This window comes from Palaemon carinicauda, chromosome 12 (genome assembly GCF_036898095.1).
Source record: "Palaemon carinicauda isolate YSFRI2023 chromosome 12, ASM3689809v2, whole genome shotgun sequence".
Lineage (NCBI taxonomy): Eukaryota > Metazoa > Arthropoda > Malacostraca > Decapoda > Palaemonidae > Palaemon > Palaemon carinicauda.
In genome coordinates this window covers 153662188-153684754 of record NC_090736.1, presented here as the reverse complement: position 1 = coordinate 153684754, position 22567 = coordinate 153662188, and the positions used below count along the sequence as shown (strand labels likewise).

The 22567-nt window shown below is 41.5% G+C and overlaps 1 protein-coding gene across 1 annotated transcript in view; it reads right to left on the bottom strand.

The window, feature by feature from the left end:
* LOC137651341 (haloacid dehalogenase-like hydrolase domain-containing 5) overlaps nt 1-19189 on the bottom strand; it is a 46319-nt gene extending 27130 nt beyond the window's left edge. Inside the window, exon 1 of the mRNA XM_068384631.1 lies at nt 19023-19189. Within this exon, the coding sequence (XP_068240732.1) occupies nt 19023-19127 (105 nt within the window). The 5' untranslated portion in view covers nt 19128-19189. The remainder of the gene's footprint in view (nt 1-19022) is intronic.
* Nucleotides 19190-22567: the final 3378 nt, after the last annotated feature.

Here is a 22567-nt window from a genome sequence, read left to right as displayed (position 1 = left end):
GGGACCTTATCCTAGAAAAGCTAAGTTCTCTGAGTGAGGGTTCACTGGTGCAAAAGCAGCAGACTAGAAGGCAACGTTATGAAACTGCTTGACAGTCTAGTGAGTTGGCAACAACCCAAGATATGTTGAGAAGCATGCGGTAAGGTATGCAGAGCATGATGAATGCAGAGTATGCTGTATGCAGAGCATGCTGTATGTAGAGCATGTGTTGTATGCAGAGCATGCTGAATGCAGAGCATGCTGAATGCTGAGCATGTAGTAAGCAGAGCCTGCTGTAAGCAGAGCCTGCTGTAAGGAAAGCAGAGCGTGTGCATGGCGTTTAACATTCCTCAGAAATTCCATGACCAGTGCTAGAGTGCTTTATGCATGCTTGCATGGGGTTTAAAAAATCAACATAATGTTTACCTTACATTCATAACTCATGATTCATATTTTTGCCATGGTTTGAAAATGGAGGTAAGGTATGCTGAACAGCAGAGTCAGAACGAGCTGGAACAACAACAGTGGAAGGTGCAGAAAGTTCCTGTTCCTGTGGTATGAGTGGAGCGTGAAGAGACCGAGGTTGCGCAGAACAAGGTAAAGTTCCCGCAAGCAGAGGTGTCTGAGGCGCAGGATCAGGGTGCACGGGTTGAGCTCGGTGCAGCAGCTGAGGAGACTGACTCACAGGTGGAAGAGGTTGTACCTCCACCGAGAGTTGCACCACCGGTGGAGCAGCCAGGGGAGGAGGAGGAAGAGTGGGGTAATCCTCCTGATCCCAAACCGAAGGTTGCCTTAAAGAAGGCTGAGGCTGAACAACACTGGGAACAGCGAACACAGAAAGAGGTTCAACATCGTACGCCTGGCAGATGGTGCTGCGACTGGGTGCAGCGAGTGCAGGCGGGTTGAGCACAGGCTGAACGGGTGCAGGGGAGGTGCAACACTCTCAGCCCGACACTCACACAACAGGTCCGAAAGCTGTGCTTGCATGGACTGTAGTAGAGTCCACAACATCGTACGCCTGGCAGATGGTGCTGCGACTGGGTGCAGCGAGTGCAGGCGGGTTGAGCACAGGCTGAAAGGGTGCAGGTGGAGGTGCAACACTCTCAGCCCGACACTCACGCAACAGGTCCGAAAGCTGTGCTTGCATGGACTGTAGTAGAGTCCACAACATCGTACGCCTGGCAGATGGTGTTGCGACTGGGTGCAGCGAGTGCAGGCGGGTGCAGCACAGGCTGAACGGGTGCAGCCGGTTGGTGCACCACCGGTGCAGGCGGGTGCAGCACAGGCTGAACGGGTGCAGGCGGTTGGTGCACCACCGGTGCAGGAGGAGGAGGAGGTGCAACACTCTCAGCACGACACTCACGCATCAGGTCCGAAAGCTGTGCTTGCATGAACTGTAGTAGAGTCCACAACATCGTACGCCTGGCAGGTGGTACTGCGATCAGGCGGAGCGAGCATAGGGGGGGGGAGTGTAGGAGCACTCTCAGCCCGACAAACTGATGACTGAGGAGAGTCAGAGCTAACCCAATGACTGCATCCGGGTTGTTGAACTTTACTTCGTACGTCTGGCATAGGTCTGGACTTTACGTTTAAGAGGTCTTGAGACCTGAGACCAGCGTAACTCTGCCTTTATTTTCTCCTCTAAATCTCTTCTGCAGACGAGCAAAATAAGGGCTCAATCGTCTGCGGGTGGGAGTGACGGTCTCTGTAAGACACGCCCACAACCACCGAGGATACTTCTGTGCGCCGATCAAGGCCTGCCGAACCCTTTTGCCCTTCGACATTGCTTCTCCCCTGGGCTTGGGAGCTTGCAAGAGGTCCCGGACTGGGAGGACGACTGGCGCGCACAAAAGTACCCTCACGCATAACACTGACATACTTTGCACTAATCACTTATCACTTTGATTTCTGTTTGCACTTATTTCACTGAACTCGAAACTTTAAGTGGTTTGTACCTGAAACACGCAATTCTATCCTTCTCAAAAGTTAGTAATTGCGAAAACAGAATTACAATGTAACAGAAAAATCTAATGAAAGAAAATTCAGTGGCTGGAAAGAGACTAAACACTAGATCACTCTAGAAACGTTTAGTTTCTTCCCCTAAAGAGACTAGGGATAAGAGCAAAACGATAACGACGTTACTCGTACGCCTGGCAGGCTTGAGGGAAACGTTTATCCTCTTTCTCCCTCCGTCTCTATCTCTCTCTCTCTCTCTCTCTCTCTCTCTCTCTCTTGACTTAGAACCTGAGAGAAGAGCCCAATCATATATATCGTTAAAACATATTATTGTTAAAGGAAAAAACTGAAATATTTCCCAAAAAGAAAAGTTCCTTATTAGGATCAAAACCATTAAGTTAAGAAAGAATGAACAAAACGCTAGACACGGTTACTCTTACTGCAACGTGAAACCGTGAACATTCTTTCTCTATCGTAACGATAGAGTGCAAGTTGAAACGTTCTGAACGTCAACAACTGCCGAGACAAACAAAACGTTAGTTCAACTTTGAAAAAGTACAAGACTATCAAAGAAATTCTTTCAAAGACATTAAAATAGCATAATATGTTAACAGGTAAAACCAAAATGACGGGCTCAATGTTAATTAACTTCGGTACCAAGAAAAGACCGCCTACTATTAGGAAGGTCGAATATAAACAAATATAAAAATTAATTTTAATAAGTTTATAATAAAAGGAAGTTAATCGAAGAGGCCTATAAGAGGCGGAGAGATATAAAATAAATCTATAACTTTTGTTAAGCAAAATTAAGAAAGAGAATCTATACTCTCTTAGACACCAACACTTCCGTCTAAGGGAAGGGTCGGCCATTTAAAGGTGAAAGAGAGTTCATACTCTCTTCGTCACCATAATTAAAAAAAAAAAAAAATTAATTCCAAAAGTTAACTAAGCTAATATAGAAGTTTCCAGTAAAGCGACAGCCGAAATCAAAGAGAAATACTTCACCAAAGTCGTGAAAATACTCCAAGAACATAAGCGTATCCCAGAACGTCTTGCCGGAAGCACGACAGAGGAATAATTGAGGAGGTGTCAACAAGAAGTACTTGAGTACCTGGCCACAGGTGGCGCTGGTAAGAACACCCCCTTCTAGTATTGTGATAGCTGGCGTATCCCTCCATAGAATTCTGTCGGGCAACAGAGTTGACAGCTACATGATTATCGGGTAAGTTTAATATTGAAAATTTTACATTTACATAATGTTATTACAGCAGAAACTTCAATAGCCATGAATACAGTATGCTGTATCAAAGGAAATAATAGATTTTTCAAGTTTTAACTTCTCTCCTTCATGACAGTTTTGTTCTACTTTAGGATTAAAAGATATATATCAAAACATTCAATTGCATGAAAGATTATATAATTCAAATGTGCATTTATAAGAGAGCATAATGGGCTGAATGTGGATCTCAAAAGAAAAAAAAAAAAAAAGAACAGTACTCAAAATTAGAAATGAGGTATGCTTGTTTATGACTGCATTTACATTGTGCAATGATAAAGGACTTTGATGAAGGAAAAATCTATTTCTGGGCTCAACCTGTGTCGCCCAGTGAATTGCTCCTTAAAGCACCATTTCAAAGGTATAAATACTGCTAAATATACCAGAGAAAAAAAGTTGCATGGAATGCTAGGAATATATCCAGCTCGCTCACCCCTAAAGGGTGTTGGTATTAAAACTGGGGCGAGTGATACCACTACCAGAGATCCCTTTCCAATTAGACTTCTCTCTCCTCAAAATCCCCCGTTACTACGAGGTGTCGTTCACTACAAAAATTTTTAAAGGAAGCAACCCTTACACACAGCATTCATTATCACATACGAGATATTTGTTTTAATGTTGTAACTGTTCATAAAGTATCTTATTTTTCCTTTTTATCCTTCTTCACTTATTCAATACTTAAAATAGCCATTACAACCTGTCACTAAATAAACAACACAATATTGTGCTAAATTTGTAAATAATGGGAACTATTTTGCCTTTATATATGTTTCCCATCCATATGTCCTTTCCTATCGGCAACATACACCACCGAATAACTTTGGCAAAAATACAGTATAAGAATTCCTGTGGTTAGCATCTAGTTGCTGTTCAGTACATCCTAGGCTTCAAAATGATGCCCCAGTATTATCACTAGTTTAATTAGCTATATAATAAAACAAATTCATGTAGGGATGCATTTTGTAAGCCAATATTTACAATTAAAGTGGAATATGTAATAAATATATCCATGAAACTCAAAATTTACTTAGAACTATTTTCTACAAGTCAGGGGGTTGCAAATATTAGTATAAATTTTACCATTACTTGCTTGGTAGTTCATTACTCCTATTGTGAAATAAGAATGCTTTACATATTCTCATATTTTGCCATGCTTCAGCCGGCTTTAAACCAATTCAGGATTTTGACATGCAAGAGGTCAATAATAGGTAGCTCCTTTCTTACTACAAGAAATAGTTCGCAGATCTGTGGCACCTATTGTCAGTGTCCAAGAAGGTTGCAGCAAAAAGCCATTATGAACAACCAACCTCTCTCAAAGGTGATTCATACAAACACATGTGCTACATTAGGTTGAATGGGTATCTGAAACCCTCTATAATGTCTATAGTAGGTTTTAAAGACATCTACCTATATTTCCTTTCAAAGACAGTACAGTAGAATGTTTATTTTGATAGGTGCAAAGCTAAGAGTTCTATCAATTATATTACCTAGCATGGACATGGTGAAATTTGTTTACGATAAATGTTCAATTTCAGCCAATTACGGATTTAAACCCCTGCGTAATTTTGTGCTCGAGCATCAGGGATTACATCTGTCCCATCTCGTATTATAGTGGTTTTATCAAATAGTGTGTTGCAAGGCTTACAATAGTGAGGATACTTTTCTAAAATTTGATTACTATTTTACAGTACTGTATTTAAAAAGAATTTTATTTATCTTTATACTTAAGAATTCATATAATTAACTTTCAATACTGTATCCATTTCATGTATAGTTTCCAAAGTTTGAATACCTGAAATATTTCTCCTAAATTTCTCACAGCTAAAACTCTTTCCCTGGCGGCATTAGCTTCAGCTACACACATAAGTGGGCTACTAACGCTATCTGTCAAAGTAACCTTCGGGAACACGGTATCGTTTAGATCACGTACACAGAGAATTGCACACAAGTTACACTTACTGCTGGAATTCCCATATCTTTACTAGGTATGTGTGTTTATATTCAAGGGAAGAAAATGGGAATATTTAAAAAAATGTTATTTTTATTAGTAAAATAAATTTTTGAATATACTTACCCGATAATCATGTAGCTGTCAACTCCGTTGCCCGACAGAATTCTATGGAGGGATACGCCAGCTATCACAATACTAGAAGGGGGTGTACTTACCAGCGCCACCTGTGGCCAGGTACTATAGTACTTCTTGTTGACACCTCCTCAATTTTTCCTCGGTCCACTGGTTCTCTATGGGGAGGAAGGGAGGGTCGATTAAATCATGATTATCGGGTAAGTATATTCAAAAATTTATTTTACTAATAAAAATAACATTTTTCAATATTAAACTTACCCGATAATCATGTAGCTGATTCACACCCAGGGGGGTGGGTGAAAACCAGTGTACAAGATTAAAGGATAGCTAAGTATCCCATATTTCATATAACAGTTATCTCAAATAACAATGAAATAATAAGTACCTGGTAAGGAAGTCGAATTGAACCGTTACTCTGCCTCTTTTTTAAGTTCGTCTTCCTTACTGAGCGCAGCGTTCCTCTTGGAGGCTGAATCAACCCAAAGGTGCTAAAGTATATAGGGTTGCAACCCCTACTAAAGGACCTCTACAAAACCTCTAACCCAGGCGCTTCTCAAGAATGAATAGACCACCCGCCAAATCAAAAGGATGCGGAAGGCTTCTTAGCCTACCGTAACAACCATAAAAACAACAATAAAAGCATTCAAGAGAAAGGTTAAAAAGGTTATGGGATTAAGGGAATGTAGTGGCTGAGCCCTCACCTACTACTGCACTCGCTGCTACGAATGGTCCCAGGGTGTAGCAGTTCTCGTAAAGAGACTGGACATCTTTAAGATAAAATGATGCAAACACTGACTTGCTCCTCCAATAGGTTGCATCCATTATGCTCTGCAGAGAACGGTTTTTATTAAAGGCCATCGAAGTAGCTACGGCTCTTACTTCGTGGGTCCTTACCTTCAGCAATGCAAGGTCTTCCTCCTTTAAGTGAGAATGGGCTTCTCTAATCAGAAGCCTTATATAATACGAAACCCCGTTCTTGGACATGGGCCTCGAAGGTTTCTTGATGGCACACCATAAGGCTTCTGACTGTCCTCGAATAGGTTTAGATCTCTTAAGATAATACTTGAGAGCTCTGACAGGGCAAAGAACTCTCTCTAGTTCGTTACCTACCATGTTGGAGAGGCTAGGTATTTCAAACGATCTAGGCCAAGGACGTGAAGGAAGTTCGTTCTTTGCTAGGAATCCGAGCTGAAAAGAACATGTTGCAGATTCGGTCGTGAAACCAATGTTCTTGCTGAAGGCATGAACCTCACTGACTCTCTTAGCTGTTGCAAGGCAGACGAGAAAAAGAGTCTTGAGGGTAAGGTCCTTAAAGGAAGCTGACTGGAGAGGTTCGAACCTAGGTGACATAAGGAACCTTAAGACTACGTCTAGGTTCCAGCCTGGAGTGGATAGACGACGCTCTTTAGACGTCTCAAAAGACTTAAGGATGTCTTGAAGGTCCTTGTTGGAAGAAAGGTCCAAACCTCTGTGGCGGAGAACTGAAGCCAACATACTCCTATACCCTTTAATCGTAGGGGCTGAAAGGGATCTCTCATTCCTAAGATGTAGAAGGAAGTCAGCTATTTGGGTCACAGAGGTATTGGTAGAGGATATTGAATTGGCTCTACACCAGCTCCGGAAGACTTCCCACTTAGATTGGTAGACTCTACGAGTGGAAACCCTTCTTGCTCTGGCAATCGCACTGGCTGCCTCCTTCGAAAAGCCTCTAGCTCTAGCGAATCTTTCGACAGTCTGAAGGCAGTCAGCCGAAGAGCGTGGAGGTTTGGGTGCAACCTGTCTACGTGAGGTTGACGTAGAAGGTCCACTCTTAGAGGTAGAGTCCTGGGGATGTCGACTAGCCATTGAAGTACCTCTGTGAACCATTCTCTTGCAGGCCAAAGGGGAGCAACCAGCGTCAGCCGTGTCCCTTCGTGCGAGATGAATTTCTGCAGAACTTTGTTTATTATCTTGAACGGTGGGAATGCGTAAAGGTCGAGATGGGACCAGTTCAGTAGAAAAGCATCCACATGAACTGCTGCAGGGTCTGGAACAGGGGAACAGTACAGCGGAAGTCTCTTGGTTATGGAGGTGGCAAACAGATCTATGGTAGGTTGACCCCACAAGGTCCAAAGTCTGTTGCACACACTCTTGTGGAGGGTCCATTCCGTGGGAATGACCTGATTCCTTCTGCTTAGGCGATCTGCTGAGACGTTCATATTGCCCTGAATGAACCTCGTGACCAGAGTGAGGTTTAGACCTCTTGACCAAATGAGGAGGTCCCTTGCGATCTCGTATAGGCTCCTCGAATGGGTCCCTCCTTGCTTGGAGATGTAAGCCAAGGCTGTGGTGTTGTCTGAGTTCACCTCCACCACTTTGCCTAGCAGGAGGGACTTGAAGTTCAGCAGGGCTAAATGAACTGCTAGTAGCTCCTTGCAGTTGATGTGGAGCATTCCCTGTTCCTCGTTCCACGTTCCCGAGCATTCCCGTCCGTTCAAGGTCGCACCCCAGCCCGAGTCCGATGCATCTGAGAAGAGATGAAGATTGGGGGTCTGAATAGCCAACGATAGGCCCTCCCTGAGAAGGAGATTGTTCTTCCACCACAGGAGAGTGGTCTTCATCTCTTGGGTGATTGGGATAGAGACTGCTTCGAGAGTCGAACCCTTGTCCCAATGAGCTGCAAGATGGAATTGAAGAGGGCGGAGGTGGAGTCTCCCTAGTTCGACGAACAGGGCCAGTGATGAAAGGGTCCCTGTGAGACTCATCCACTGTCTCACCGAGCAACTGCTCCTCTTCAGCATGCTCATGATGCACTCTAGGGCTTGGCTTATCCTGGGGGCCGATGGAAAAGCCCGAAAATCCTGACTCCGAATCTCCATTCCCAGGTACACAATGGATTGGGAGGGAATGAGCTGAGACTTTTCTATGTTGACTAACAGACCCAGTTCTCTGATTAAGTCCAAAGTCCAGTTGAGACTCTCCAGACAGCGACGACTCGTGGAGGCTCTCAACAGCCAGTCGTCTAAGTAGAGGGAGGCTCTGATGTCCGATAAGTGGAGGAATTTTGCTATATTCCTCATCAGATGAGTGAACACCATAGGAGCTGTGCTTAGGCCAAAACACAGGGCTTGGAATTGGTAGACAACCTTTCCAAAAACGAATCTCAGGAAAGGTTGGGAGTCTGGATGAATAGGAACGTGAAAGTAGGCATCTTTCAAGTCCAACGAGACCATCCAGTCCTCCTGCCTGACCGCTGCTAGGACCGACTTCGTCGTCTCCATCGTGAACGTCTGCTTGGTGACATACGCGTTGAGCGCGCTGACGTCCAGCACCGGTCTCCAACCTCCTGTCTTCTTGGCCACTAGAAAGAGACGGTTGTAGAAGCCCGGGGATTGATGGTCCCGGACTATAACCACTGCCTTCTTCTGCACAAGTAGCGACACCTCCTGGTGCAATGCTAGCCTCTTGTCCTCTTCTTTGTAGTTGGGAGAGAGGTTGATGGGAGATGTGGTCAGAGGTGGTTTGAGGCAGAATGGAATCCTGTAACCGTCCCTCAGCCAACTGACAGACTGGGCGTCTGCACCTCTCTTTTCCCAGGCTTGCCAGAAGATCTTGAGTCTGGCTCCTACTGCTGTCTGGAGATGCGGAGAGTCAGTTTTTTCCTTTAGAGGTCTTGGAGCCTTTCCTAGACTTGCTCCTGGAAGAGTCTGGACGGGAGCTTCCTCGGCTGGGGGCTCTACCACGAAAGGGCGGTATGAACCTCGAAGCAGGGGTATCAGCCACTGGGGAGCGATAAGTCCTGGGGACTGAGGTAGCAACCTTAGACTTACGAGCCGATGAGGCTACAAGATCGTGTGTGTCCTTTTGTATCAGGGCAGCAGACAAGTCCTTAACCAGCTCTTCGGGGAAGAGGAACTTCGAGAGCGGAGCAAAAAGGAGTTGTGACCTTTGACAAGGTGTAATGCTGGAGGAAAGGAAGGTACACAGCTGTTCCCTTTTCTTCAGAACCCCTGATACAAACATCGACGCAAGCTCACCAGATCCATCCCTAATGGCCTTATCCATGCAGGACATTAATAGCATGGCAGAATCCTTGTCCGCAGGGGAGGTCTTCTTGCTGAGGGCCCCCAGGCACCAGTCTAGAAAGTTGAACATCTCAAATGCTCTAAATACTCCCTTCAGGAAGTGATCAAGGTCTGAGAAGGTCCAGCAAACCTTAGAGCGCCTCATTGCAGTTCTCCGAGGCGAGTCTACCAGACTTGAGAAGTCAGCCTGGGCAGAGGCAGGTACTCCCAAGCCTGGTGCTTCTCCTGTGGCATACCAAACGCTCGCTTTCGAAGTGAGCTTAGTCGGAGGAAACATGAAAGAAGTTTTGCCAAGGTGTTGCTTAGTCTGCAGCCACTCCCCTAAGATCCTTAACGCTCTCTTAGAGGACCTTGCTAGGACTAGCTTAGTATAGGTGGACTTAGCTTGCTGTATGCCCAGCGAAAACTCAGATGGCGGAGAGCGGGGAATAGCAGAGACAAAGTGGTCTGGGTAAACCTCCCTAAGCAGAGCCAAGACCTTACGAAAGTCAATAGACTGTGGAGAAGGCTTGGATTCATCCACGTCTGACGAGGGATCCAGGTGTGCTGCCTCATCATCAGAAGCCTCATCACCAGAATGTAGCGAAGAGATCGGACAAGAATGCTGAACAGCAGAGTCAGAACGAGTAGGAACAATATTAGTGGTTTCCTCTTCAAGTATCTGTTGAGGGAAAACCTGAGGCTCAGACTGCAAAGGCTGAACAAAAGACGAAGCAGAAGGAAGGCGCATGGGTGGAGGAGGCTGACTCCTAGCATGAGTGGTTGAACCCAAGGGTTGCGCTTGCTGAGCGGTTGGCGGAAGCGGAGTAGCAAGTTCCTGTTCCTGTGGTGTGAGCGGAGCGCGATGAGGTAGAGGCTGCGCAGAACAAGGTAAATGTCTCGCAAGCTGAGGCTCCTGAGGCGCAAGGCTAAGGTGTTGTGGTGCTTGCCTTGTGGAGGGTTGAGCTCGCTGCAGCGAGAGCTGAGGAGACTGACTCATGGACGGGAGAGGTTGTTGTACCTCAACAGAGTGTTGCATCACTGGTGGAGCAGCAAGTGGAGGCGGAGGAAGAGAGGTATAATCCTCCTGATCCCATTGTAAAGGTTGCCTTAAGGAAGGCGGAGGCTGAACACCACTGGGAACAGCAAACTCAGAACATGGCTCAACATCGTACGCCTGGCAGGTGGTACTGCGATCAGGCGGAGCGAGCGCAGGCGGAGGCGGAGGCGCAACACTCTCAGCCCGACACTCCCGCATCAAGTCCGAAAGCTGTGCTTGCATGGACTGTAGTAGAGTCCACTTGGGGTCGGCAGAAACTACAGTAGGCTGAGGTAAAGCCTTAACAGTCGAGCTCTGTTGTGGCAGAACCTTACTCCTCTTGGGCGGAGTGCAGTCGACCGATGACTGCGGCGAGTCAGAGCTGAGCCAATGACTGCAGCCTGGCTGAGCACTCGCGGACTGGACTCTGCGTTTAAGTGGTCTCGAGACCTGAGTCCAACGTTTCTTCCCTGACAGTTGATCAGCGGACGAGAAAAAGACGGGCTCAATCGTCTGCAGGTGGGAGTGACGGTCTTTGGAAGACACGCCCGCAACCACCGAGGATACTTCTGTGCGCCGAACAAGGCCTTCCGAACCCTTATGCCCTTCGACATTGCTTCTCCCCTGGGCTTGGGAGCTTGCAAGAGGTCCCGGACTGGGAGGACGACTGGCTCGCACAGAAGTATCCTCACGCACCACACTGACACTGACACTAGCACTTGGCACTGCACTGACACTAGCACTCGTCACAGCACTGGCACTAATTCCACCCACTGCACTCTTGACCTTAAGTTCCTTGACTTCGGCCATAAGAGACTTATGATCACTTACCACTGACTCTACTTTATCGCCTAAGGCCTGAATAGCACGCAAAACAACAGACATATCAGGCGGAGGGCAAATAGTAGGTTCGGGGGTAGCCACTACAGGGGTAGGAAAAGGTAGGGGATCATGAGGTGAGGAAAAAAGTGAAGAGTGAGAAGAACTCCTCCTAACTCTACCTCTCTCTAACTTAGTTGAATATTTCAAAAGACGGACAAATTCAAGTTCCGAAAGTCCGGCGCATTCCTCACATCGATTTTCTAACTGACAGGGCCTGTCCCTACAGTCAGAACAAGCGGTGTGAGGATCTACCGAGGCCTTCGGAATACGCCTATTACAAGACCTACATCGTCTATGGGAGGGGGCTTGCGAAATGTCAGACATCTTGAATCCAAAGAGTTAGCCAAGGGGGGTTCCAAAATCAAGCAAAAGATCGTTAACCGTTAATCAGGACTATATAAAAGCTATCTAGCTAATATAAGAAGGTTTCCAGTAAAGCGACAGCCGAAATCTGAGAGAATACTTCACCAATTAGCCGTGAAAATACTCGAAGATCATAAGCGTATCCCAGAACGTCTTGCCGGAAGCACGACAGAGGAAAAATTGAGGAGGTGTCAACAAGAAGTACTATAGTACCTGGCCACAGGTGGCGCTGGTAAGTACACCCCCTTCTAGTATTGTGATAGCTGGCGTATCCATCCATAGAATTCTGTCGGGCAACGGAGTTGACAGCTACATGATTATCGGGTAAGTTTAATATTGAAAATTTACAAGTAAAAGTAGATTACATCAAGCTTCGAGAAGACGAGAAGCAGCAATAAGCATCAGGTAAGTAGAGTATAGAAATAAAAGATTCTATTGAAATCTTGCTTATTACTGTACTGTACTTGTATGAAACACTTCCTAACTAACCATAGAAAAATCATTTACTAGTTACATACAATAAAGCCTATCACAAAATTATACAGTATGCATCAAGTTAGTAATATTTTCATGACACTGAGATGCATTACATTACAGGTACATAGCAACATATAGGCTACAGGATATCATGCATCTAAAAATTACATTGTTTTGTATCCGAAATACTGCAATAAAGTACATAACTTAGTTGGTAAAATATCTCAATCTGCCATACATTGCATCCTTGTCCTTCATTTATATCAGATTGCTTAGTATGGTATTGTATACCAGTAATTTCATACACTCTTTGAGAGACTAAATAAAAAAATATTTGGACAAAGTTATAGAGCAATTGAAGCCTTATGAGACAGATATTACCATTTGATGTGTGAACCAAAGTACACCACATAAAAAAATATTCAGTGCCTGCTATTTTTATATTCAAAATTTTCATGGCTTAAAGTTATGCTTTTCTGCATTATTTCTTTATAATGTATTCCTTATTTTTGAGTTTCTCTTCTGCACTGGGCTGCTTTCCCTAATGGGGTCTTTGGGCTTATAGCATTCTGCTTTTTTAAAGAGGGGTTACAGCCTGGCTTGTAATAATAATAATAATCAAATAGCCAAACCTAACTTGGCCAATCATATCTATTGCCAAGTCATTTACCAACTTTAGGTAGCAGGTTGACCAGGGCACCAGCCACCCGTTGAGATACGACCGCTTGAGAGTTATGGGGTCCTTTGACTGGAGAGACAGTCCTACACTAGATCCTTCTCTCTGGTTATGGTTCACTTATTCTTTTGCCTACACATACACCGAATAGTCTGGCCGATTCTTCACAGATTATCCCCTGTCCTCATACACCTGACAACACTGAGCTTACCAAACAATCCTTCTTTCACCAAAGGGGTTAACTACTGTACTTGTTCATTGGCTTCTTTCCTCTTGGTAAGGGTAGAAGAGACTTTAGTTATGGTAAGCAGCTGTTCTAGGAGAAGGACACTCCCAAATCAAACAACTGTTCTCTATTCTTGGGTAGTGCCATGGCCTCTGTACCATGGTCTTCCACTGTCCTGAGTTAGAGTTCTCTTGCTTGAGGGTACACTCGGGCACACTATTCTATCTAATTTCTCTTCTTCTTTTGTTAAATTTTTTACAGTTTATATAGGATATATTTATTTTAATGTTGTTACTGTTCTTAAAATATTTTATTTTTCCTCGTTTCTTTTCATCACGGGGCTACTTTCCCTGTTGAGGCCACTGGGCTTATAGCATCCTGCTTTTCCAACTAGGGTTGTAGCTTCGATTGTAATAGTAATAATAATATGGACACTATATTGGGCTTCAGCTACAATGAGCCTTCCTTATTTCATTGGAGGTGGTGCTAAAAGCTTTTGCATTCTCCTTTCTGCCTGATATGCTTTTTGTCTTTTGCTTTTAATTTGTTTTCTGTGCTATAAATGGTTTGTTCTAATTTCATCCCTCCATCTATAAGCAATGCCTTTGGTCCTGCCATATGATAATAAGTGAGTAAGAAAGTAACTCAAAAGTTTAACAACTTAGAGAAATATACCCACTTTGAGTATTTGTTTAACTAGCTAAATAACTTTCATAACTTCTTATTAATATTCACCAACCACAGGTCTACATCAGGAGATGGAATTTAATTAAGGAGTAAGATCAGCTGCTAAAGCAACAAGCTTATTTTCTAGGCCTAGCTACATATGCCAATACTGCATAGAATGAAAAGTAATGAGCTGAGGACACCACCCTGCGTAACATCAGATATTCCTATAGTCACTATCCCTTTGCCTATGCATACACCGAATAGTCTGGCATATTCTTTACAGATTCTCCTCAGTCCTCATACACATGACAACACTGAGATTACTAAACAATTCTTCTTCACCAAGGAGTTAACTATTGCACTGTAATTGTTCAGTGGCTAATTTCCTGTTGGTAAGGGTAGAAGAGACTCTTTAGCTATGGTAAGCAGCTCTTCTAAGAGAGGGAGGACATGCTAAAATCAAACCATTGTTCACTAGTCTTGATTAGGGCTATAGCCTCTGTACCATGGTCTTCCACTGCCTTGGGTTAGAGTTCTCTTGCTTGAGGGTACACTCAGGCACACTATTCTAATTTCTCTTCCTCTTGCTTTTTTTTTAAGGTTTATATAGTATATATTCATTTTAATTCTGTTACTGTTCTTAAAATATCTTACTTTTTCCTTGTTTCCTTTCCTCACTGGGCTACTTTCCCTGTTGGAACCCTTGGGCTTTTAGCATCCTGCTTTTCCACCTAGGGTTGTAGCTTAGCAAGTAAAAATAATAATAATAATAATATGGTGCCCATCAATAACTACTCATTGCAATCTATTACTGAAAACTTTAATATGATGCTAAGTAGACACCCACATACTTATACTTCCATCTGTTTAAGTTTGAAAACAAAGGCTTCACGATTAACACGGACAAAGGCAGTAATAAGGAAAAAAGGCCAATCGTATGAACTTCCAGACCACAATCAAGGGATTTTGTACGCCATGGAAATTTTAAGAAGGGGATTACATACTTCAAGGCCTTTGCCAAAGCAAAACTGTATACTAGGGAACAGATGATTACCTTCAGCATATGTACTAAGACGCTGTACCCAAATACATGCATAAACTTTTTACAATGGGGGAGGTATGGTAATTGAGCAGTAATCAGAAGGCTTGAGCTACCACTAACATATTCACCCTGTACTGTATTGATTTACATAAAAATCAAAGACAAAATACCAGTTTGGTCTACACCTCTATCCATAAATATCAAGAATCAGTATGCATTCTGATTTCATGGGACCAAAAAGCTCAACTAGTTTGTTTAGCTTCAGGACAACAGGAATGAGGAAGATAGTCTCTATTTAGTGTGCTTACTGTCAAACACAACAGCCAAAAGGGTCGCCTTTTCCTTTGGACAGACAGTAAGCGATAAGAGCTATCTGATGTATGCATAAGAATCATAGTTAAGTCTCCACCAGGGTACAGATTTGAAGGTAGTCCACCATTCATGTCGTTGGGTTGTACCAGAAAGGATTTCCTTAAAGGAAAAATGTATTCCTTTTCAGTTGAAGCAAAAACTCTGAGCAACAGCTCTTAGCAGGGTATAATAATTCCAAGTCAAATATGATCTACTACCTTTCTAAAGATAAGATTTCCACTTCTCCACATAAGCGCAATTACAATCATCTCTGAATCAGGGTTTGTCCCTGATTCAATATCTTGACACACAAGAAGAGATACGCCTATCAAACATGCTGACCATATTTTCATTACATGTAAAAGTCCAGCCTTACTTTCTCTATTGATAAGAGTACACATAATGTACCTGTATACTCTCGTAATTTACAGAGGATTCTTAGAGTAAACTAATGTACTCTATGCAGAATTATCCCAAACATTTGCATAAAATACTGCACTATGCAGCATTATCACAACCATTTGCATAAAATATTGCACTATGCAACATTATCCCAACCATTTGCATAAAATACTGCACTATGCAGAATTATCCAACCATTTGCATAAAATATTGCACTATGCAGCATTATCCCAACCATTTACATAAAATATTGCCCTTTGCAGAATTATCCCAACCATTTGCATAAAATACTACACTACGCAGAATTATCCCAACCATTTGCATAAAATACTGCCCTAAGCAGAATTATCCTAACCATTTGCATAAAATACTGCACTATGCAGAATTATCCAACCATTTGCATAAAATATTGCACTATGCAGCATTATCCCAACCATTTACATAAAATATTGCCCTTTGCAGAATTATCCCAACCATTTGCATAAAATACTGCCCTAAGCAGAATTATCCTAACCATTTGCATAAAATACTGCACTATGCAGAATTATCCCAACCATTTGCATAAAATACTACACTACGCAGAATTACCCCAACCCTTTGCATAAAACATTACACTCTGCAGAATTATCCCAACCATTTGCATAAAATATTGCACTATGCAGAATTATCCCAACCATTTGCATAAAACATTACACTCTGCAGAATTATCCCAACCATTTGCACAAAATGCTACACTGCAGAATTATCCCAACCATTTGCATAAAACATTACACTCTGCAGAATTATCCCAACCATTTGCACAAAATGCTACACTGCAGAATTATCCCAACCATTTGCATAAATACTGCACTCTGCAGAATTAACCTAACAATTTTGCATAAAATACTGCACTACGCAGAATTATCCCAACCATTTGCATAAATACTGCACTCTGCAGAATTAACCTAAAAATTTTGCATAAAATACTGCACTACGCAGAATTATCCCAACCATTTGCATAAAATACTGCACTCTGTAGAATTAACCTAACAATTTTGCATAAAATACTGCACTATGCAGAATTATACCAACCATTTGCACAAAATACTGTACTCTGTAGAATTATCCCAACAATTTGCAAAAAATATTGCACTATGCAGAATTAGCTTGACCATTTGCACAAAATATTGCACTATGTAGAATTAGCCATGCCATTTGCATAAAATACTGCACTCAAGGCAAAATTAACCCAATCATTTGCATGTAATGTAGATACTTATATTCTTTCATCAATTTACCATAGTTGACACCCTTCAACAATTTAATCAGTTATAATTTTCTCCTAAAAAAGTTGGTGTTTGACCAAATGCTATCACCAAACAAGTGATATTAGTAATGATCAAACAAATGCGGTGCATTATAGTTTATTTCGAATGTTCTTTCAGAAGCCTCACTGCTCACGGATTAGGAGAGGAGATGTAGACCAGGACGAGATGAGAATCGGAGTAAAACAAATATGCACCTTGAAAATGTGAGGAGGTGAACTTGTCAGACTTCACGAGAGAAAACTTAGCAATTCCTGATGCTTTCTGACTGAATTGTTTTGAAATAGAAAAAAAAAATACAAACCACCTAACAATCATTAGAGTTGAATTAATTTAAATATCCCATTCTACATCAAGCACTGTAGAATAGGGGCAAGGAAGGGGGGGGGGGGGTAGTGACACGAGTAATGCCTGCATTGCACTGTATAAGGTGCCCCAATGTCACTAAACCAACAACGTAACACCCCCCCCCCCTCATCAGACACTGATTCCCTAAGGTTAACAGAGTAGGGCAAGGCTGACATCCCACCTATCACATTAGCCATTACCCTGGGAATTGTCTAAAAAAAAAAATATATAAAAAAAAAAAACACTAGAAAGTACTTTACAAGGCTGTATGCCACACTCATGCTTATTATTGTACTTGGGTGTTACTTGACCTAACTGGGGATAAGAGTGGATTTCTGATATTGATAATTCATTACTATTTAAAAATATAAGCTAACCCATATAATATATATATATATATATATATATATATATATATATATATATATATATATATATATATATATATATATATATATATATATATATATAATTAGAGAGAGAGAGAGAGAGAGAGAGAGAGAGAGAGAGAGAGAGAGAGAGAGAGAGAGAGAGAGAGAGAGAGAGAGATCCTCTCTTGATATACTTCATTGTTTACAAATATAAATGAAACTACTACAACATAACACAATTTTCATCAGCATCACAAAGGCAAACGGAAAAAAATCATTACTACAAATATTGTTAAGTTACGCTTCCAAAAATTAAAGTAAAGGCATTCTCAATTTTTTTGTTAGGTAAAACAAAATGAAATTTAAGCTGTTATTAATACGTTTTGGTGGAAAACCTTTAGGTTACCCAAAGTACTGTTGAGGTAACAAGCCCTTGTTCAAACATGCGAGGAAGAGGAAAATTAAGAACAGGTGCAAATCACAACGGCATTTGCCAAAGGGCATCACATGTTCGCTGCTTGGCTTCGATCCATATGACACGAACGAAGTTAAACGAACGTCAAGGGCAAGTTGAAATCTTTTAGATCTTGAACTTAAGGCAAGGAGACAGAGGTTTTGGGATTAAATAAAGAGAACGTTAATCATCTTTTTGCAATATACCAAACACTTCGAGATAGTGACGATATCGTTAAAACTAATCAAATTCGTGTGCCAAGTCCGGCCAAGGTTATGCTATCAGGGTCTTTCTGGCACTCATTTCGTTACGTAATTTTATATCTAGGAGGGGGATAAGGTGGGGGAGGGTAGGATGGTATTCCCACCCAAGAGGGAAGGCTACCGTATTCAGTCTGTCTTTCTAATGAGGATTCTTACATAATACTTTTTTGTATCTTTAGAATATAAAGTTTTCCTCTTGGAATCGGCATGCGTAAATGCAGATTAAATACGATCAAATAAATGATTTGTTATGCCGGACCATTTAATAACATATTTGCAGGGGAGGACAGTAAAGCACGTTTTAATATTAATGTATAAAAATCCCAAAAAAGGGAGAATTAAGAGGCCGGTACTTGAACTTCAAACACGGTTTGCTAACATTAGGAAAACTTTGACATGGATAATTATGAAATCCAGTTACATTTCTCGTATACCCTTCAATAAAAAAGTAATAAACAATGATAAAAAAAACTAAAATCTGCAACGGCATACTTCCCAAGAGTAAAATTGTGGAAGTTTCCAAGGGCAGGCTACGCTATGACGAAATTTTCGCCGTCACCATGGAAACCAGCCACTGCTGCAACATTTAGGTTAAAAGCGGGCCTTGACCTCAATATATAAAGCAAAAAAAGTATGTATAACTGAGAGTGGATGTCCTCCCTTATCCTCTGGGAAAATTACCCTCGCCTTTGCCAGGAGGTTTCTACTAGCTTAGTCCTTTTGTGTGACCAACAATACGAGGACAGGACAATAACACCGGTTTAGGCCCTTTTTACCCGAATTCACATTGATCCTCTAAAGCGTTTAGAGCTTACCTGGCTGTATTGTCTGTGGAGGATAGTGCATGCGCATCTCTGCACCGTCGGGCTTTTTAATTTATCACACTTTCTTACTATTATCACTCCCCGAGACGTAGCCATCACTGGCTCACTGCAGTAAAGCCACTCGTGCGTCTGGCAGTGGCAGACTGACTGTCTGCCTGGCACTGCCGGGACCGACGTCTTTGCCAGACGTTGTCTCTGATTGGCTGAGCTTTACTGCATTGTGACGTCATCGTTCATCCGTCGTTCGTGATTGGTCAAGGGGTTACCTCTAGATAATTACCATAGCGCCTTTAGACTGAATGGAGAAGCGCACATTTTTCATGACGTCATTCACTTTACTTGCGTTATTAGTTGCTGGTTTAGTATTGACGGCATTGCCTCATTACTATGAATAGCAATTAAAATAGTTTTAATAACGTATGAAGTTTTACAAAAAGAAAAATCTGGTGTATTTTGGGGAGGAATAAATGTCTATAATTTGGCAATTGAACAGCGCATGACAGCAGCACTCATTCATGAAGGGAAGACAAGAGAACAAAAATGATTCTCAGTATATAATACAACATATATACATACATACATTCATACATACACACACACACACATATATATATATATATATATATATATATATATATATATATATATATATATATATATATATATATATATATATATATATATATATTTCTGGGTCGCGTCATGATCAGCAAAGCTGCACTAGTCAGGGTCATTCATACTACTGAAGGTTGATTTGCTGTGAGCGATCAGATAAAAATCTCTCACCATCACCATTTCGCGGGGGCCAGCGTGGTGATACCAAGGTCTATTTATAAGTCTGGGGCCTTTGTCCTGCAGTAGACTACGGTAGAAACGGCTGCATTTGTTAATACACACACACACACACACACACACACACACACACACATATATATATATATATATATATATATATATATATATATATATATATATATATATATATATGTGTGTGTGTGTGTGTATGTGTGTGTGTGTGTGATTGCATTTTTTCCCACCACCAAACTTTGCAAACTTTGAAAATACAGAACTAGTGATAAAACGCCTCTCATAGAGGGTTTCATAACTGTAAACAGTGTTGTTATTATTATTATTATTATTATTATTATTATTATTATTATTATTATTATTATTATTATTATTATTATTATTATTATTACAAGCTAGGCTATAACCCTGGTTGGTAAAGCAAGATGCTAGAAGCCCACTGGCTCCACCAACAGGGAAAAGTAGCCCGCTGAGGAAAGGAAATAAGGTAATAAATAAACTACAAGAGAAGAATAAACAGTCAAAACAAAATATTTCAAACACAGTTACAGCATCAAAGTACGTTCATAACATATAAACTATATAAAAAGGAAGAAGCTAATTAAGATAGAACAGCATGCCCCAGTGTACCCTCAAGCAAGATAACTCTAATCCAAGACAGTGGAAGGCCATGGTACAGAGGCTATGGAACTACTCAAGACCAGGGAACAAGGGTTTGATTTTGGAGTGTCCTTCTAGATGAGCTGCTTACTATTGTTGCAATGAGTCTCTTCTAGCCTTGCCAATGGGAAAGAAGCCACTGAACAATTACATTGCAGTAGTTAACCCCTTGGGAGAAGAAGAATTGGTTGGTAATCTCAGTGCTGTCGGGTGTATGAGGACAGAGGAGAATGTGGTAAGAATAGGCCAGACTATTCGGTGTAGGCTGGTCAGGGCACCAGCTACCCGTTGAGATACTACCACTAGAGAGTTATGGGGTCTTTTGACTGGCCAGACAGTACTACATTGGATCCTTCTCTCTGGTTACGGTTCACTTTCCCTTTGCCTACATATTCACACACCGAATAGTCTGGCCTATTCGTTACATATTCTCCTCTGTCCTCATACACCTGACAACACTGAGATTACCAAACAATTCTTCTTACTGCACTGTAATTGTTCAGTGGCCACTTTCCTCTTTGTAAGGGTAGAAGAGACTCTTCAGCTGTGGTAAGCAGCTCTTCTAGGAGAAGAATACTCCAAAATCAAACCATTGTTCTCTGATCTTAGGTAGTGCCTTAGCCTCTGTACCATGGTCTTCCACTGTCTTGGGTTAGAGTTCTCTTGCTTGAGGGTACACTCGGGCACACTGTTCTATCTTATATCTTATTTCTCTTGCACTTGTTTTGTTAAAGTTTTTATAGTTTATAAAGTGATATTTATTTTAATATTGTTGCTCTTCTTAAAATATTTTATTTTTCCTTGTTTCCTTCCCTCACTGAGCTATTTTCCCTGTTGGAGCCCCTGGGCTTATAACATCCTGCTTTTCCAACTAGGGTTGTAGCTTAGCAAGTAATAATAATAATAATAATAATAATAATAATAATAATAATAATAATGTGTAGGCAAGGACAAAATGAGCCGTAGCCACAGAGAGGGATCCAATGTAATACAGCGTGGCCAGTCAAAGGACCCAATAACTCTCTAGTGGTAGTATCTCAACGGGTGGCTGGTGCCCTGGTCAACTAAAGGCTGCAAGAGCTATGTACTATATATTCAAGTCATATGCTGAAACAATAAACATTTTTTATTATTTGGAGAAAAATAGATATTTTCTCTTATCTCATTTTCGGTTATTGTAGTATTAAGCAAACAAATAAAACACGAGGTTCATTGACATGTGCACATAGAGGGAAATGCTCTCTCTCTCTCTCTCTCTCTCTCTCTCTCTCTCTCTCTCTCTCTCTCTCTCTCTCTTGTGGATGTTGGGTGCCACTTGTGAAACTGACAAGTGAAATTATATATATATATATATATATATATATATATATATATATATATATATATATATATATATATATATATATAGTGTTGGTGTGTTCATTTGTGTCTGGGCGTTAATAACCTATCATTTATACATCCTTAAGTGGATGCGTGTGGAGCAAAGATGAGCAAATTAAAGAACTAGACCCAGTGCTTTGAAGAGAAGCCAGCGCTAGTTCAGCTTACACGTTTGGTTGTGTTCAGTCATAAATTTCCTTATATCGCAATTTTAAACAGGCTAATTATCAGGGATGCTAAACTGAGAGAGAGAGAGAGAGAGAGAGAGAGAGAGAGAGAGAGAGAGAGAGAGAGAGAGAGAGAGAGAGAGAGAGAGAGAGAGAAGGTTTTCTTTCGGTTGTGTTTTGCGTTTACACTTAAATAAAAGATTGTTTTTATTATGACGAACAATATTGCACAAAATGTAAAAAAAAATAGCCTTAGATTTGAGATTTAAAGAAAAAGAGAAATGCCAATATATTAGATAATAAAGAAAAGAAGTCCGAATTGATAACAGTACAAGGTTCTACTGTCGATCAATGTTCAAGGTACAGTACTGTACTTTACTACCCGATAAAGCAACATGCGGACCTACATACAATATGTTTACCCATGTTTGGAGCAAATATTTCGTTCGCAGTCTCCAAGTATAAAATGGATTTTAGATTCCACCCTGAATAGCAAATGTGGTTTCTCCTTAAACTATGTTC